Source organism: Spinacia oleracea, chromosome 3 (assembly GCF_020520425.1).
Source record: "Spinacia oleracea cultivar Varoflay chromosome 3, BTI_SOV_V1, whole genome shotgun sequence".
In the NCBI taxonomy this organism is placed as follows: domain Eukaryota; kingdom Viridiplantae; phylum Streptophyta; class Magnoliopsida; order Caryophyllales; family Amaranthaceae; genus Spinacia; species Spinacia oleracea.
This window is the reverse complement of record NC_079489.1, coordinates 28,421,776-28,440,948: the sequence shown is the minus strand read 5'-3', so window position 1 is coordinate 28,440,948 and position 19,173 is coordinate 28,421,776. Positions and strand designations below refer to the sequence as shown.

Genomic DNA, 19,173 nt, shown 5'->3' with positions numbered 1-19,173 from the left:
GGAAAACCGATCCTTTAATTTTTGGAAAAAGGGAAAACCGATAAAGGTTATCGCTGCAGCGACTAAGGACCTGCGCAGTTAGTGACGCAGACCCCGCCGGCTAAAGATGGCGAGCATGTCCGCTAAGGGTGGACACCCCGTCCGATAGAAGTGGACGAATCTGTTTTTGAAATTTGAAGATAAGGACCTATGCCGTTTGTGACGTAGACCCCGCCGGCTAAAGATGGCGAGCCTATTTTGAATTTGAAGACTTTATTTTTCGAAAACTGAGGACCTGCGTGGCTAGTGACGCAGACCCCGCCCGTTGAAGGTGGGCGAGCCCATTTCGAATTTCTTACTTTCTTTTCATTTTGCCTATGTAGAAGGGCTTTTGTGATTACAACCTGTTGGTGGGTCGCAATATTTCCTGATTAGGTGTGTCCTATAAGTGGGTCCACACTGTGTATATATTTTTTGTTAACGATATTGCAAAGTACCGTTTTTCCTTTTCTTTTTTGAGATTATCCAAATACGGGACTTGTGTATAGCGCAGCCCGGGAATGTGATTTTGATCGCGCGCTCTCTGTTGGAGTATACTTTTCGCGAGCCCCCAAGCACTCGGGCTTTGGTGGTCATTTTTCGCATACTTCATAACGTCTTTTAATCATGTTTGGGGTCGAGCTCGTATGTGCGAGCGACCTTTCATAGTGGTGTGCTACTTTGGCGAAGTCATGGGGTGCGACTTCAGTCTTCTGGCGACAAGGTTTAATATCATTCGGTTTAGCTTGGCCCGATTTAATCTTTTGAGAGACAAACATTTTTTATTTGAGAAACCAACGACTTAACAACATTTTTTGGTGTTTCGAAGAATGACCTTGATATTTTTTTTATTTTGAAAAGTGTACATATATGTTTCTTGAGACAAGTCTAAGTTGCGACCAAGTTTTACCATTCATTTTTGCTATTTGGGAGCTTAAAGGTGCTTTTGGGCTTGATCTTAATTGTACATAGGGCCTCGTGTCTAGCAACATGGTTTTAAGTCTTTTCCTGCTCCGCGTTTTGTGAAATCTGGGCCTTGGGCTGCATTTTCGGCGCCCAAGGCTGGGCGTTAATTATTTCGGCGCCCAGCTTCGGGCGCTGAAAGTCCTTTCCTGGCGAATTTTGACTTTCGGATTTCTTAACGCGTTTCCGAATGGGATCAGGATGTCACTTGATGGGTTCAGCTATATATAGAGGCTAGATACGTCCCTATTTTCCATCACTCTCAATTTCCTTCTTTCTTTGTTGTGTTTTAATTACTCCTTGCTTTCGTCATGTCGATTCCCACTTTCTCACTCCAACGGACTGTTAGGCGTTGGCTACGGGCCCTTAATCCTACAGAAAAGGCTTTGTTGAAAGAATACCACTTAGAGGTACTTTTAGGCTTACAACAAATTAACATTGACTATAATTTTCTGCACGCAGCCCTAAGCATTTGGGACTCCGATCATCATGTTTTTGTCTTTTGGGGCAACGAAATATGTCCTTTGCCAGATGAATTTGCTGCGATCCTTGGTTATCCTACTAATGCTACCCCTGCCACTCCTGGCACTATTGAAGAGAGTAAAACAACCATAGGGGCTTTCCTAGGACTAGATGCTAACATGCTTGCTGAAGTTGTTGTAGGTGATGAGGTTAATTTGGCAAAACTTGTAAAACACCACTTTAGGCCTAGTAAGAATATGACCGAACAGAAATTGAATATTCGAGCCCTTGTATTTTGCTTGTTGAATCACTATTTGCCGTCGAATAACAATGGTGAGTTCAGTGATATAAGGTTGATCCTCTTGATTAGCCAGATGGAAAGTTGCTATTCTATCATGCCGTTGGTGGTTGCCGAGACTTTGCTGAGTGCGGATGAGCTGAAGAAGGATGCCAAATCTGAATATTTTAAGGGAAGCCCCCTATTACTGCAGGTAATCGATTTTTTTTTACGCACGTATACGTTTTTTTTCATATATATTTTTCATTCGTCCTGCCTTGGGGCTGAGTTTCAGCGCCCAGGGCTGGGCGCTGGAATTTTCGGCGCCTGGTCCTGGGCGTTGAAACTGCGCCCCAGGAACCGTTTTCTTTTTATTATTATTTTTTGATCGTACCCGTTTTTTGCAGATTTGGCTCGTGGAACGGCTTAGGCTCTTGGAAGCTCCTGCCGATCCTAAACATTATCGCCCCATAGCCTTGGGTAACCGAAAATACTTGTACCAAGGCCAGGACGAGGCCGAATGGGCCTCCTTTTTTACTTATGGCATCTGTTCTATTAAGTGCATGGGTGGTACCGTGGTGGGGTTTGACTACTATGACGGGGGGTTATGATGTATCGGTTTATGTTTCCTTGTTGGGACTATCTCGACCCATTTATATTTTCCCTTACAGAATCATGCGTCAATATGGTTTAAGGCAGACTATCCCCTTTTCTGATACGGTACCACCTAAGGTAGCGGCCTTTTCACAAGCACGGGTTCTAGCGTGGGCTAAGTATTATGATGGTCTCCCGCGTTGGGCCGTAGCTACAAATGGCTTTGTGGGTCTTTCTGAAAACTACAAGTTGTGGATGAGCTCCGATGATAAAGCTGTGAGGATCGAGGCTCGAAAGGGGGAGCCGGCTGAGATTTTGATACCTCGTATTCGTGTTAAGTATGAGGGTCCTGATTCTGCCAAACCTCGTACCTATGGTATTAAGACTGTGAAAGCTCGTCCTGATCGAAAGCGAAAGGAAGTTCCTCCCCGTTCCAGTTTCAGGCCTAAAAAGATGCCTAACATGAAGGGGCCTGTTGTTGTTAAAAGAAATGCAAGCTCTCGCGGAGATCGTCGCCGGAACAATGTATGGGTTAGGAAGGCTCAGCCGCCTGTAGAAACAGCGACTATTCTAGTTGATGATAATAATCCTTCTCCCACCATTGTCTGTGCCCTTGAGGCTGAGCGGGCTATAACTGAGAATGTTTCTGAAGCCTTGGCATCTTTGGAAGTTAGTGTCCAGGAGCCGGTTCTTATGGAGATTGATATTGGGGCAGCGCAGAAGACTGTGGGGGTGGATCCTGCGAACATTGCCCTCTACAAGACTTTATTTGATGATCCGGAAGAACTAGAGTAGTGTAGTTCTTGCTAGGGTGTAGGTGCCCTTTATTTATTTCAGTTGTGTTTGTTTTTTCATTTCTTAGCACTTTGTTTTCCTTCTTATTATTTTTCAATAAAGGCGTATTTTATTTTTTCATTTTCATTTTTTGTTTCTCCTTCTTTTTATATTTTTACATGTCTAACACTTTTTGCACAATTTATGTATGTTTGTTTTTTGATTGGACCGAATCCTTGGTAAGGATTGCCTACGTATCTTGTCAGAATCAGGTCGCGCGTAGTTCTGGCTAGAATAAGTTCTAGGATGCCAGATTTTAATAGATATGCCCTGAGGTGGTAGCATATTACTTAATCGGTCAAATGAGTGAAGTATTATCATTATTTTCGTCTGCCGTTTTTCGTTTGCCGTAAGTCGCGTAAAAAAATGAAATTCGACTACTTTTTGTATGGCTATATTTTTTGGTGAGCCTATTTGGATACGTGCTGTACCCCTCAAGTGTTCGTTATTTTTCCGTTATGTGCGGATAAAATGACGAGCACTTCTAAAAAAAAATTTAGGCAGGCAGAGAGTTTCAACGCCCAGGCTGGGGCGTCAAAGATTTCGGCGCCCAGCCCTGGGCGCTGAAAATGACTTGGGCGGTCGTTTTTGACGCTTTGCTTCACGTGTTCTTGCATTTATTTCTTTTTTCTCTTTTTTTAGTGCTTTGATTTTTCTCGCATTTAAAATCAATTTTGAGGCTAATTCGGAGGCTTTTTTGACTGTTAGCGTGAGATGCATTTTTGTCCGGATTAATTTTCTCTATCCGTGACTCGAAACGGCTTTGAAAATGGAGTTAAGGTGTGGAGGATATGAAGATCTTTGTGTAGGCTTTTTGGGTGGATTGAGGTGCGCGTTGTTAGTGAAGGGTATGATGGAATTATGTTTTATGAATCTGTTTTTTTGGTAACATTTGCATTGTTTTGGATTTTGATTTCCTTTGATTTCTTTGGGTTGCATGGATTGACTCTTGTGATAACATTGGTTGACTTTTTAGGTTTTTGGGGATATGAATGGGATGGTGCGGTTTATTTTGTGGGTTTCGGGAACTGGTTCCCATGGCACTATTTCAAGACCGAATGGGCCTCGTTTGTTGGGCCTTAGAGTGGGCCGCCTCTTTATTTTTGTATTTTGCAAGTACATTTGGTGTTTACTTAGTGTTAGAATAAAGTTTTAGGAGAAATATTACGCCTTTATTAATTTGGAAAGTAAGGAAAACACACTGAAACAAACTTGACCTATATTCTAAGGGGTCTTAGGACCATCTAAAGTCTTTATTATTTATCTACCAATCTAAAGAACTACTAGGCGCTTTTTACTACGGTGCTCGATCTATGTGGCTCAAGCCTTGGGTTTAGTCTCGTAAAACTTTGGTCCTTCACCGGTACTCATCTTGAATTCTATTCCTTTTGCATTGACCCACTGATATGTCTTCACCCATCCGTTCTCGATCTCTTCTAGTGTTGATGCAGGAGCGATTAACCGGGTTGGATCGAAACCTTCAACTTGTAAAGCTAGGGTAGTCGTCACAGTCTCGTCCTCCATAGGCCTCGATTCGTTAAACAATGTCCATAGAGCCTGGTCATCCAATATTTCAGTTGTTTTAGTCTTGGTGAGGTGGGGTGCCTCATCCAAGGTGTGGCAGTCATGGGAGATTTCAAATCCTGGTTTTAGCAAGCCATCCTGAACGAAGGGTTCAGGGAAATCACAACATGGGTGTCCTTCTCCTTCCCGAACGAACATCCCGTTAAGGGTTCTTTGATATGGGGGAAGGAGGGTGGTTGTTTGGCCTTGTTAAGGCGTAGCCTAGACAGGCGGCCAGCAATATCTTCCTCCGTTGGTTCATAGCCTAAGCCAAAGGGAGTATATTTGTTGGGTAAAGGATGGAATGTGCATTCCTTCTTCCTTATGCCCAATGGGGTTCCAGGGAAATAACCTTGAGCTAACAGCATTCTAGGGTTGACTCGGGATGCATGCGGGTCTAGGAATGCTGGATCATAATCTTCGATGAACTGGATTGTTTCTTCCATTTGAAACCCGTAAAGGTCGTCTGAGGTTTCGGCCGTTCCAACCATAGTACAACTGACGTCGAGAGGAGGGGCGCGGATTTCTAGTATTACCCCGTTATGGTTAAGTTTAACCATTTGGTGCAAGGTAGAAGCCACACCTCCTAAGTCATGGAGCCAAGGTCGCCCCAAGAGGAGGTTGAAAGTGGGCTTGATGTCAATTATTTGAAACTCCGTGGTGCGTGCCACAGGCCCGGTTTGTATGATGAGGTTGATTTTTCCCAACACAGGCCTTCGGGAGTTATCATAAGCTCGTACCCCTTGCGTGGAGGTTTGGAAGTCATCATTTCCTAGCCCCAAGCAATGGGCGGTTCGCAATGGGCAAACATTGACTGCCGAACCGTTATCTACGAGCGCTAGGGGGATGTTTTGTCCTTTGCATCCAACCACTAGATAAAGGGATTTGTTGTGAGCACCCCCCTCTTTGGGCAAGTCTTTGTCAGTGAAAACTATGGCCTTTTCTCCGGCATCTCTCGTGACATGGCTAACCAGTGAGTCAGCTGTGATATCTGTAGGTACTGAGATGAGGTCGAGTGAGCGAATAAGCTTTTCGCGATGTTCCTTTGAAGTACACATGAGATCCCAGATGGTAATTTCGGCTTTGGTTCTTTTTAGTTGTTTCAAGAGAGGATTTTCAATGACTTCCGCGACGGTGGTGTGCCGTCCATTCTCAGGAGTTTGCCTAACTGGGATATCGTCCATAGGAGGTGGGTGAATATCCGGTTGGTATATCCTTCCAGATCGGGTGAGGTTGTCGACCTCGGGCTCTTGAGGGGTGGTGTCAATGAGAGCATACCCGGGACAAGTTTCAGTAAAGAGGTCCTGGCCCGACACTTGAGATAGGTAAATATCTTCAGCATCATCATCCCACACACCGCAAACTTCTCTCTCGATTCGATCCATAGGGACCACAACGGGTGGTGCACCTTGGGGCGTAATGTACACCGTAGGGTCGAAGTTCTCATTTTCTGGTTGGTCGAGAGAGATGTGACAAGAGCCGAGTGGGCTCTTGTTGTTGTTGGGTTTGCCAACGTTAGGGAGATGTATCACTTCATCCTCTATCATGTCTTGGATCGTATGTTTTAGATTCCGGCAGTTTTCGGTGTCATGCCCGTTTCCTTGATGGAATTTGCAGTAAGTACCTTCGACCCAATATTTGTTCTTGACAGGAGGGTCACGGGTGGGGCCTATAGGTCTCAACTTTCCTTGATTGGTTAGTCTTTCAAAGGCTTGTACCAAAGTCGACCCGAGTGGGGCAAACTTTCGGTCTCGGACCCATCTTCCAGGGGTTCTTCGGGCGGGAGTCTCCTCTACGGCATGGACTTCTTGGGCTTGGGATTTGTTGCCCCTGTTGTAGGTATTGCTTTTGTATGCGGGTTTACTTTGTATTGTTTTTACGAGATCATCCTCGATCTTTATTCCCACATCATGAACTCTTTTGAAAGTGTCAAGTCCCAGGTACCTAAGGTGCTGTTTGTAGGCCGGGTCCAGGTTGTCAATGAATTTTTGGACCAATTCTGTTTCGGGAGGCCTATTGATTAGCTGGGCCGCCTGATCCCTCCATCTAGCAAAGTAGGTTGTGAAACCCTCATTTTTCTTTTGGAAGAGAACTTCCAGCTCGCGCATGGTGACTTGAAAATCCATGTTCGACGAGTATTGCTTGATGAAGACATTGACAAAGTCTTCCCAAGTGGGGAAGAGCTTAGGGTCCTGGTGATAGTACCATTTGAGCGGCACAGGTTCCAAGGACAAAGGAAAGGCAGGTAAATACATGGACTTGTCCACGCCTTTCAAGTTCATGGCATTCACAAAGCTCAATAGATGATCACGGGGATTGTCCGTGGCTTTAAACTTTGGTAAGTCCGATTAACTAAACTTTTCTGGTAGTTTGCCAGGAAAAGGTTCAGGATCGAGGGAGAAGTACTTGCTCCCCATGGTTTGCTGTAGGACCATTTTTTCAATCCTCTTCTCGTTATCGAGGTCGTTTTTGGCTTGCGCAGCCGCTAAGGCTTCGTTTTCCATTTTCAGTTGGCCCATGAGTTGGGTCATTTGAGCCATCTGCTCTTGCAATTCTTCGATGGACATGTTTGAGGGTGCGAATCGAGGTTGGGGAAGCGGAGATCCTTGAAATGAGGGATGACGGACGGAGCTTGGAGTCACTAAACCTGGTGTTGGCGATGTATCTTCGAGGCGCACTAACCGTTGATTTCCTGATCGGCACCAAGTGGCAGGACCAGTCCTATGCATAAAATAAGCTAAAGTTTAGGTCCCAAAGTTTCAAGTATTATTTAGTCTAGACTTCGACTCTCTCTATTGGGTTTTCACTCTTTCTTTTGTTGGTACACTTTTTAGTTCTTTCTTTTGGTCATTCTTTGGATTTTCGAAACACTTGCCCGTGTGACATTCATAATTATTAGCATGTTCGGTTTTTAGTGCCGAGCATTGTCGTCGTGGGAGGCCTAACAACGACGCAAAGAGTTATTAATTTTTTACGAGTCGCTTTTGAAATCGAGTGCTTTTCTTACGCCCTCGTAGCAATTCTTTTTACGAACGTTTTTTTTTGTGCTACGTATTTTCCTTTTGCGCGGGCACCGAGGCTGCTGCGCCTGACCAGAAGGCCAAGCAGCAACATCAGCGCCCAGCGTAGGGCGTGAGAAATTCTGGCGCCCAGCCAGGGGCGTTGAAAATGCGTCCCTGGCTGGTTCTCGTTTTCTGTTTGCGTCTACTTTTGTTTATGCAACTTCGATTTTGCGTGCTTGCCTAATAACGTCCTTTACGCGTTGTGCAGCGTTTGTGGGATTCGTTACAGGCCATCCCGAGCGTCGCTTATTTTTGTGGCGATCGTTCGGGTTTGCGGAACACGTGTTTCGGTATAACTCTTTGGCAAATTGGTTTATGAATGTTTGGGCAATTTTTAAGGTCGTTGGTTTTTCTAGGATAGTTTGTCACACACAATCATATATTTCGCTACACATAACTAACATTCCATCATGAGGCAATAATAATATGTCATGTAGTTTATGATAGGCTTCTATGGGAAGTTATTTGCGCCTGGCTTGGTACCGCTTCTATCGTAGATCGAACACATGCCCGGTCGAGGTAGTGTCTTCAGCAGACGAATTTCGCTCAAGAGGCCAACCTGCAAGTGAAAGCCAAGGGGGCATGCAGGCGAGAGGGACCTAATGAGCGAGCGATTGGGTTTGGGACGGGTGTACAACTAGCGAAAGTGCCGAGTGGACAACATTCGAAGCGTATGCACCCCCCGGTTGGCGATGGGTATCCTTAGTCCCAACTCCCAAGATGAAACACCAAGGGAGCCAAGATTCGTTATGCGGTTCTGTCCGTCCACATTAATATGTTGATTTTCAGGTCGTCCCAACTTGATTGGGAAATAAACGCGGGGTAGGATCGTTTCACCCTTCGGCTATTTTGATTACCTACAAGCACGAGTATTTCCTTCACTATCCCCAGTGGAGTCGCCACTGTGAGGGGGTCGAAAAAGCACGAGGCTAATGCGTGAACTCGTCCCTCGTGGGTGTGACGCTTCTTTTTGTCAAATCAAGTGTAATTGGATTTCCTGTGAGTTTACACCCAATTGACTAGTAATATAGGAGTCGCCATTTCGTTTTTAACGACAATGAGAAAAACTGACAAAACCCGATTATCGTGACATAAAGGGAGTGCAATTATGTTTGACCACGACGGCCGTAGGTTCCCTTGTGATCCCTGGTGGTGGAGATCGCTCAACGTACACCCGCAGGGTAGAGATTGAGGGTTCGGGGGACTGTAACTACCTAGAGGAGTACTCGCTCTTCGATAACTCCAGAGGCAGGATATCCTTACTAGCTCAGCATAAATAATTGAAGGGACATGCGTTAACTATTAAACTAATCTGAGTTGATTTTATCAATATGCAACATATAGTACTAGATCTACGCGATTATCTGATTTAGATTGCTTTAAGGGACCTAGCATGATAATCCAATTTCCCAAAAATATCATATTTATTAAGCGTGATCGAACAATCAGATTTTAGTTAGTTTAACAGTTCATAAAAGGGCGAGGAAAGCAATTAAACCATGGAAAAGGGACACGTTACGACGCACCCTTGAGAGGTGCGTCACGGTTCTCAGAAAACTAACCACTTTCACTTTGCTATTTCTCCTTTTATTTAACGAATCTCAAGTTATGGGACAGGATATGTTCTGTTCGATTTATGGATAGATTGCGACAGAACGCGTGATCAGTTTTGCAGCGTGAGGCTTAGGCTTAGGGGTTTAGAGTCAATACTCAGAATAATAATTGTGTGTTATGTCCTTTTCACGTCGAACTTAAGGCCCTATTTATAGAAAAGAGTTCGTGGAAAGATAGAATTGCAGAACTCTAATCCACGAGGAATTAGGAAAAAACACGTACCAGGTATTTTCAGCGCCCGGGCCTGGGCGCCGAAGATTTCGGCGCCCAGAGCCAGGCGTTGAAAATAGGGTCTGGGCTGTTTTTCTTAGTCAGATTCGGATTCCTAGAATCCGGAGTATTTGAGATTTAATTGAGTCCTTTAGCGCATATTAACCTTGTGACGGGATGCGTCTGGGCCCGTTACGAACTCTAGGCTCGTTAGGATTTTAATTAATACGTGACTCTTACTTTCGAATCATATTAGGAATAGGATTCTCTCGCAATTTCTATCTCATTTAGGATTTATGTTGGAGTGCAACACCTAATTCTGACAAGTTTCTATCTTTTATGACTTGCCACTTTTAACAACTACCCATTACGGCAGTTACTATTTTTAGCAGGTTTCCATAAATAGCAGGTTTCTATAAATAGCAGGTTTCAGGTGAAATAAAAAGGGGTAATGAGATTCGTTATTTTATAGGAGATGCGTTGTCAAGTGGAGATTTACGTTTTCATATTCGAACCTTCTCTTTCGGGAATGGGGACAAAAGTAGGTGTCTACACCAGGAAATCTACAGCTGATGTAGTAGCGGCTAAGCTTACTGCTTCTAGTGCTTCAACTGAGATGCATTAACTCTCTAAGCATTAACTCATTAAGAATATGTTTTGACAGAGAAAATTAAGATTCATGAACCACTAGGAAGGTCACCAGGAGGCTGGTAATTGATACCACACTTGAATCCAGTTGGCCACCAGCCAACAAACTGAATGGTACGCTTGGTCTTAATGGTTTCCACTGCAGCATTCACATCATTGGGAACAACATCACCACGGTACATGAGACAGGAAGCCATGTACTTTCCGTGACGTGGGTCACACTTAGCCATCATGGAAGATGGCTTAAAGGCACTAGTGTTGATTTCAGCTACATAGAGTTGCTCATGGTAAGCCTTCTTAGCAGAGATAACAGAGGCATAGGAGGAAAGCATGAACTGGATCCTAGGGTATGGGACAAGGTTGGTCTGGAACTCATTGACATCCACGTTCATTGTTGTTGTTTCTGCTGTTGTTGTTTTTGCTGTTGTTGTTTCTCAGAAGATTATTTGAAACTCATTTTCACAACACACTGTACACCAAAATTCTCAATTCTCAAAACCATGCCCCCTTTTTTTTTTTTTTTTTATGTATAGTGATCCTTTTCTATGCATATTGACTTTAAACAAACTAAACACCATTTTCTAATACAAGAGCCTTTTTTTTAATTAATCATAGTAGCCTTATTCTACCTATAGTAATACTTCCACACACGGACACAACAACAACAACTACACAAGCCTAAATACACTCCAAAGATAGCGGTAACACACAAAATTACTTACAAGCCAAACTGTAGACCAACTGCTACTGCCAATCAGATCAGCAAGCTAGGCTTGTGATGATATAACATCATGCACATGAATACCTAGTTGCTTACATAATTTTACATAAAAGCAAATTAATGCAGAATTTTTTAACAAATCAAATATAGAATGTACTGAAAATTATGGATCAATAATTACCATCTTAACAAAACCAATTAGTGGTGCATAATAAATAGTCCAAAATATCCCTCTACTATATATAGTGAGCATTAAAGATGGAACAGTAACCTATATTAGTATAACAGTTACAATTTCTTCAATTCTACACATGAAGACTTAAAATGGTAGCATAGTGACCTTTAAATTGTGAATGTTGATGACTAGCATCTTATCAAACCAATGCACCGCAAATAGCAACACAAAATGCATAGAAACCCTAATTTGGAAAATTAGTAAAATCTAACCCTAATTCGTACCCACAAAACTTCAAATCAAGCAAAAAAAGCTCTAATATAATCAACAAGAACATCAATGAAAAATATATAAACACAAAATACATGAAACAACAAAAAACATGCGCTAAAATTAGCGAACGGGAGTTAAAGGAATTCAACAAAAAAGAAAAGAAAAAGAAAGATGAAAACCGACCTGAATGTTCCTTGCGAGTAGCTGAACTATGGATACCTCTTCGAACTCCAATTGAAGCACCTCCCCTAGCTTTTGGCAGCATTGCTAATAGAGGAAAGAGAAAAGGAAGCTTGAAATTGAGGAGATAAATTGAAGGAACCGATTAGATACAAATAGAAGAAAATTGCAGAAACTCGAGAGAATCCATTAAAATTGAGGTGAGATGAAGTTTGTGAGAATGAGGAGGGAGAAGAAGAGATCCAGGAGGCAGAAACGATCGAGAGAATGAAGAGAAAGAAAGAGGTGAGACAAATGAATTTAGGATTTTCACACGTGTGAATGAAATGGATAAAAGGAGAAGCTTCCTCTTTTGGGCTTGGTCCACAATAATTTTAGGTGGACCAGGTTCATTTAAGAGTTTTACTATTTCTTGGGAGTAATTTATTAAAATTAAGCCGTTGGAAAATTAAGAAAGCTCTTGAATCCCCCAACTTGTATACTATAGGTCATTTTGACCGAACCACGTAATACCTTGTGTCTTTTACTTCTCTTCTTTATTGTTTTCCTCTTCATATTTTACTGTTGGATATTGTTCTGCACTAATCAAACACGACATACCGCATGTTTCATAACTAACATATAAAATTTGCATAATGTCAGGGGTTTAGGTCCCCTTATTTCTCATGATCTGATCTGATGTGGACTTATTTTTCTGATCTGATATGATATATTTTTTAGAGTTAATATTTTAAAAAAACATGCAATTATTATTAATAGATTAAATTATTAAATTCATAATTAATATTACTCGTAACCTAAATTTCAATCAAATTTTTAATACTTTCAATATAAATTGCACAATATTAATTTGACTGCTCATGATTGTACTACTTATTTATATTAGATAAACCTTGATATCTTCATCTAAATAACTTTTGTTATAAATATGTACACTAAAAAACAAAACGTATTAACGTGAAATATTGTATTAATATTAATGAACAATATATATATATATATATATATATAATCATCTATACGTTAAATATATATAGGGTGAGGTTCCGGTGAGAACTCCTTTGGTCATTTAGTGCGTATTCTTTAAACGGTATATGCATATAATTTAAACTATATGTGCATATTTTTTAAACTGTATGTGCACGACTGCTTTTCTTAAGTTGAATAAAGATTTCGATTTTCTAAAAACAAAAAAAATGCACATTCTGCGAAAAAAATATGCACCTTCCTAGTTCCTATAACCAAACTTCAAGTGGAGCTAACTCCCCTAGTAGCTTGTAATTCTTTCATGGCATGAAGTGTCAATTATGACAGTATAGCCTTATTTTTTGCCTTCGACTGCATAATTTATGTATTATGGGTCTGCCTCCATTGTTGACAGTGAGACACCTCCATTCGTTTGAATGAAATTAATATGTATATACATCTTCAAATCGCTAGATGCAACTAACCACTGATTTACAATACGGCTTCCTAGTTCCTATAACCAAACTTCAAGTGGAGCTAACTCCCCCAATCCCCCCCTTCTTCCAACGTACTATAAGGTGTACATAACTACTAAATTATGGTTGATTCTAGCTAACAGATTAACTTAACATAATAAGACTTTGTTTAGTTGCATTTTAGAGATCATAAATATTATGCACATTTAAATACAAAAATATGCACAGTTAGTTCATAAAATATGCACATATGAGGTTCATCGTATTGATTAAACGACATGTGTAGCAAAAAGCAATACATATTGGTTTAGGTCACAGAGGCATACGATCATGATACTGGACAAGGAACAAAGCACTCAAGGCCAACATAGGTAAGAGAAGCATCCAAATAACCCTGAATATTTGTTCATCGTTGATCTTTAAAACATAAAAAAGACATAAAAGTATACATCAGGTTTTAGGATATATACACCGGAGTAATGGAGAGAGAAAGGAGAGAGACACCGAGGTTGATTAAGCGGCAGGGGATGAGCGTTGGTGGCGGAGGATTGATACAGGACCACAGGAGAACCATCCCCAAAAGCTAGCTCAAGGGGAGGAGAGCCCATGATCCTATATAAACCCCACATCAGCCACCCATATGATCGATGTGGGACTTAAGTCCCATACCTTACAATGGACCGTAACATACCACCCCTCTTCGCAGCCACATGCCCTCATGTGGCAGGCTTTGCGCTAGGCAAAGAGAGAAGGTTCCTAGCCCCGGACGAGCACCGGCGTCACCTCCATCGGTCACATGTGGTGCTAGGAGCGGTGGTCGGCTCTGATACCATTGATACAGGACCACAGGAGAACCATCCCCAAAAGCTAGCTCAAGGGGAGGAGAGCCCATGATCCTATATAAACCCCACATCAGCCACCCATATGATCGATGTGGGACTTAAGTCCCATACCTTACAATGGACCGTAACAAGGATGTTGGGGGTGAGGAGGAAGATGGTGAAAGTGTGGAAGTATATCAATGACGGAAACGTGGTGAAGGTTGTCAAAAGAAGATGGCGCTTATATCTTCTATTCAAATTCATATGGGCTTTGTCGGTGTTTGTGTAGGGAGATAAAAAATGATTAACGGTCAAGATGAAAATAATGAACGGTGAGGATGAGAGTTCTCATCACAATGAACTGTGAGGATGAAAATCTATAAATGTATGAGAATTTGTTTTGTTCATATTAATATAATGTTTTTAAAATATCAAATGCTTATAGATTTAACGTATAAATGATAAAAAAAATTAATAGTGATAGAAAGCGTAAAATTCAAAACCTTACGAACTTGCAACTAACAAAAAAAAAAACCGAAAGTTTTTTAAAAAGTTTGTCAAAATCGTTTTTGGGCTAAATGAATTAGGGCATAGTCCAAAGTTCAAACAAGAGCTTCTTAAAATCTGAGATGAGCATAAGACAAGTGAATGGCCAAATTGCGCAACAAGCCCAATATAATCCAAATTGCACAATATCTGCTCCATCCTAAATTCCTAACAACCAAGCAAACTAGTGAAGTATTAGTATAGTACCGTGCGATGCACGATTTACAAATTTCACATATAAATTTTACACTAATCTAAATATTAAGAGTGATGATATTAATTTCTCAATCCAAATAAGTGCATTTGATGAATTATAAACATGACTTAACGGAGGACTAACTTAAGTCAAATAACTTTATGAAAAAAAATCTCAGGGGCATTTTATGACAAAACCGTAAATTTATTGTACACCAAAATAACTTTTACCCAGTTTTTTTTATAACTTTTAATATGTTTTGATTAACTTTTATATTATAAAAAAATTGCCATATAAAATTAAAAAAAGTTAAATGATTAATTTTATACTCCCTCCGTCCCGGAATACTTGACCTGTTTTCCTTATCGGGCCGTCCCTTAATACTTGACTTGTTTCTAAAAATGGAAATATTCTAACAATATTATATTATTTCTCACTCCACCCCTATTGACCCACCTAACCCCTACTCTATACAAAAAATAATTAAAAATTCAACCCATACTCTCCCCCAACCCCACCATTTAACCCATCTCCCACTAACTACATTAAAATAATACCCCACTATCAACTACTACCTATTAAATTAAATAAGTCAATTCAAGTCCCTTAAACTCTGTGCCGGTCAAACCGGGTCGAGTATTCCGGGACGGAGGGAGTACATTACTAATGATTTTGAAAAAGTATTTTTTATTTAAATGAAAAAATTTATGACTAAAAAATAGATAACTTTTACATGTATAATGGTAACTTTTAAACCTTTTGAGTTAACTTTTACGCCGGTGTACAATACTTATTGTATACTACTTGTAAATAAAAATTTGAGTTTATCAAAATTACTCCAATATTTAAGTTAATAGTTTGAGACTTTTACAAATTGCATGCAAATTTCTAACTACAACCGCTGGAGTTCTCTAAATACCCTCTATTTGAAAGGAAGGAGATTAGTACGAAGTAGAAATTAGAAGTCGGCGTTCATAATTAAAATTAAGGCGCCTACATCAACTTCCAACGGCCCACTAATTCAAACAACATTTTCCTTCTTCTTTCAATAGTACTCCGTAATAGTGAGATTCGTCAAACTCTACATTAAATTCCAACCACCTCCACACGCTCTTTTCTTTATCCCCACTTCCTCGTCTTCTTCTTTTAACAATTCCGCCTTAGCTTGTTATATTCTTGCTTAAATTATCCTCTCTTTTTTTTTTTTTCTATTGATCAAACTGGTAAACATGGCTTTCAGTTCTACTCTTATTTTCGCGGTGTTTGCAATCTTCATCACCATCTTACAACCCCCTCTTATTAATACTGAACCGGATTTCTTGGCACCGATTATTGGTTTGTTTTGTTGATTTGGTTGTTTATTACAGTATATTTTTTGATTGTTTAATTTAGGTAAATAATAGAATTGATTTTGGCAGGTAGTTTATGTAATCGAGTGGGATGTGGGAAGGGAAAATGCAAGATGTCTGGAAACAATGATTTTGAATATGAATGCGAATGTGAGCCTGGTTGGAGGCAAACTATTTCTACCAATTCTTCTTCTTCTGATTTCAAGTTTCTACCTTGCGTCATCCCTAATTGTTAGTTTATCTTCTATCTCTCTTTTTCCTCTGTTTTATTTTAATACATCAAGTATTTGTATTTCCCTATATTATTATGCACATGGCTGAAGTATGTAAAATAAAATTGGTAAATTGCCGGATCTTTTACCAAACTAGCTATTTTTACAATTTTATTTACCAAAATGGCTACTTTTAGAATTTATTTCTCAAACTAGCTATTATGTATAATTTATTTACCAAAATGACTATTTTCATTTTGTGACAAAAACAATTAAACTGGTTTGGTTTGGTTCATTTTTTAATACAGTAAACCGGTTTTTTTGGCTTTTAGTTATCTTTTATTTTTGTCTATTTTATACTCCGAATTAATTTTTCTTTTGAATTTTCCCATAAGTAATTTAAAATGTTGCTCATGATGGTTTAATTTTGATCCATACACGATACACCATAGTAATAATATACCAATTGTGATTTTCCGGTAGTCAACCATTGCTTTCCGGCGTTGACTGGCGCGTGACAAGCACGTGATTGACTTTTGAACATTTTTCTTTTTCTTTTACATCTTCCCTCCAAATTTATCCCCCCACCCCAACTAACTTAAACTTTTAAAAAAAATCGACACCCTCTCTCTCCTGCTGCTCTGCCTCTTCCCCCATTTTCTTCTTCCTTTCAAGCTCGAATTTCTGGTCTCAGTTGAAATTAATCAAATTCGCGAAACCCAATTGTTTTTCGGTGATTTTCGTACGAGGTAATACCAAAAGCCCCAATTTTTTTGGTCTCATTTCTCCTTTTCTCTCCCCTCGTTGTTTTGTTCCTCAACGTTACCTCCTCCAAACTTCTACATCTTCTTCATCAATTCGTAGCATAGTGCTAAAATAAAATATTCATAATTTTCCCTTTGATTTTCGTTGCACTTTGTACCAGGTAAGAGTAAAAGCCCTAATTTTTTTGTCCGATTTCTGAACTGTAGAAATTAGGGTTCATAAGCATTTTTTTTTTGCTGCACGACAGAATTAGAATTAAATGCGAGAGAAATCTGAAAATCAACAAGTGCATCATCAACTTAATGACAACGTTACATCATTTGATCTTAGTACACTGACATTGTGGTCTAGAGAAGGAATCAAGGCTTGGACAACCTCAAGAGCGAGACCCTCTACGAAAAATACATCATAAAACAGCTTCCTTGCGGTCAAAGGGAAACAACATCTGCAAATAATCAAAAGAACAAGAATTGCAGTTATGATTTGAATAATTTGAGCGGCAGATAATTGGTTCAACCAAGTCGAGGAAGGAGAAGCAACCAGAAAGAGAAAAGGAGATTTTTTACTCAAGGTTTTCTGTAGGTAGTAGTTAAGGGGGGAAATGGGAGGGAGAAATTTTAAAAAAACTAAAATAATATTCGTTTCTAAGGGTCACGTGTCATGCATCGGTCAACGCCGGAGAATTAAGTTTGACTGCCGAAAAATGAGTCTTGGTCCCTATTCACAACAAAAAATCTGATTTGGATCCTATCTCACAACTTTTTTTTTTAAAAGGTCCTTTATCATAATTTTTTACTTATAAAAGGTCCTTTGGACAAAAATTCCTAAATATAATTGGACATTATCTAACTTTGTTATGGTTATATTGAAGGCACTCTGAAATACTCCTGCTCAGAAACTGCACCCTCACCTCAGTCAATGGAAACTCCATCATCAAATGCATCAACATTTGAACGTAAGTACAACAACTAAGACCCTCTTAGAAATATATAAACCCTAGTTTGTTGATTTAATAAAACTCTTAATTGGTTGGTTGTGTAGCTTGCAGAATGGCTAATTGTGGTGGAGGTGTGTGCAAAAAAGCGTCAGGGCTCACATATACATGTCAATGTAAAGAGGGATATTCCAATCTCTTCAACAATACTGGTTTCCCCTGCTTGAATGAATGTAACAACTCTCCTTTTTCAGTTAAATTAAATGTACCTGTTTGCCAATGTTGAAGAGGATTCACACTATATATCGTGTATTATGCCTAGGTTCAATCGGAGGTGATTGTCCAAATTTGGGATTGGCAATGTCAAATAGATCAACCACTACACCTCCTACTGTTGCTGATAGCAGAGGCAGCAATCAAGGTAAAGGCTTTCTTTTTAGCATGTTTGTCAATGTTGAGCATTCCATATAAACTGAATGAATTTCTTTGGTTTTTCTTGTTATCTGCTCAGCTTGCTCCCAGAAACACGGAGTCTTGTCCCACCCAATGATTCTACTGGCGATTTCAATTGCTGCTCTTGCTCTTTAAGTTTTGGATTTCATTTGAACAGAGCATGGGGTACTACTGTACTAGGTAGAAGCTAACACCACAGGCATTTGGGCACTGTATTACAATAGTAGATATAAGTCGTAGACCACAAGAATATTGAATTTCGAACTGCATTCAGAGTTTTTATGGACGTGTATTGTATATAGAGTTATCATGTGATATTGTGATGCGAGCTTCAAAATATGCAACTTTAGTTTTGCCTTCACTTGGGATTATGTATGTCTGGAGGTGTGAGGAAATCGTTTTTTTTTCTCTTATAGTTTATCTTTTGCTGATTATTTCATACAACAATAAATTCACATTTACTGCACCAAGTTGAAACAAAAGTTGATTCAAATGTCATTTAAATAAGAAGACTTTTATTAGAAGAGAGTTTAAGATGGTAAAGTGAAGATGTTAATTTAAGACGATAATTTAACTTATTCTCACCAGAAAGATTAGAAATTGGTGGTGACTGACAGACAAGAGAAGAGCGAAATCATGATCAAAACTAGAAAGATGACTAGGAATGATCTATCTAGGCTCGATCAAATCCTTTACATACAGGCATGAATATTGTTCTCATGAATGTGATCAACAAATCATCACCCTATATGAGAATGAGAGTAAGACTTGGAGTTGTGCCTGTAAAAAATGACTGTAATCTACCTTTAACATTGTTGCAGTTTGAGTGTGCGTATGCTGAGAGTACTTTGTGTCATTCAA

At 39.9% G+C, this 19,173-nt stretch overlaps 2 protein-coding genes across 2 annotated transcripts; one reads left to right on the top strand and one right to left on the bottom strand.

Moving 5' to 3' along the window:
* Positions 1-10,274: 10,274 nt before the first annotated feature.
* LOC110803693 (tubulin alpha chain-like) lies at positions 10,275-10,637 on the bottom strand. Its single transcript, XM_022009226.1, has one exon. The coding sequence runs from the start codon at positions 10,635-10,637 to the stop codon at positions 10,275-10,277; it is 363 nt and encodes a 120-aa protein (XP_021864918.1).
* A 5,046-nt stretch (positions 10,638-15,683) lies between these two features.
* LOC110803711 (uncharacterized) lies at positions 15,684-18,673 on the top strand. The gene is made up of 6 exons (XM_022009251.2): positions 15,684-15,934; positions 16,018-16,179; positions 17,797-17,880; positions 17,967-18,092; positions 18,182-18,280; positions 18,371-18,673. The coding sequence occupies exons 1-6, from the start codon at positions 15,829-15,831 to the stop codon at positions 18,445-18,447; spliced, it is 654 nt and encodes a 217-aa protein (XP_021864943.1). The 5' UTR covers positions 15,684-15,828; the 3' UTR covers positions 18,448-18,673.
* Positions 18,674-19,173: the final 500 nt, after the last annotated feature.

Excerpts from the sequence above, each read along its gene's own strand:
- LOC110803693 (XM_022009226.1), bottom strand. The coding sequence starts at position 10,637 with ATGAACGTGGATGTCAATGAGTTCCAGACCAACCTTGTCCCATACCCT.
- LOC110803711 (XM_022009251.2), top strand. The coding sequence starts at position 15,829 with ATGGCTTTCAGTTCTACTCTTATTTTCGCGGTGTTTGCAATCTTCATC. Across the intron at positions 16,180-17,796 it reads ACCTTGCGTCATCCCTAATT|GCACTCTGAAATACTCCTGC; the intron begins GTTAGTTTATCT and ends GTTATATTGAAG. Across the intron at positions 18,093-18,181 it reads TTTCCCCTGCTTGAATGAAT|GTTCAATCGGAGGTGATTGT; the intron begins GTAACAACTCTC and ends TATTATGCCTAG.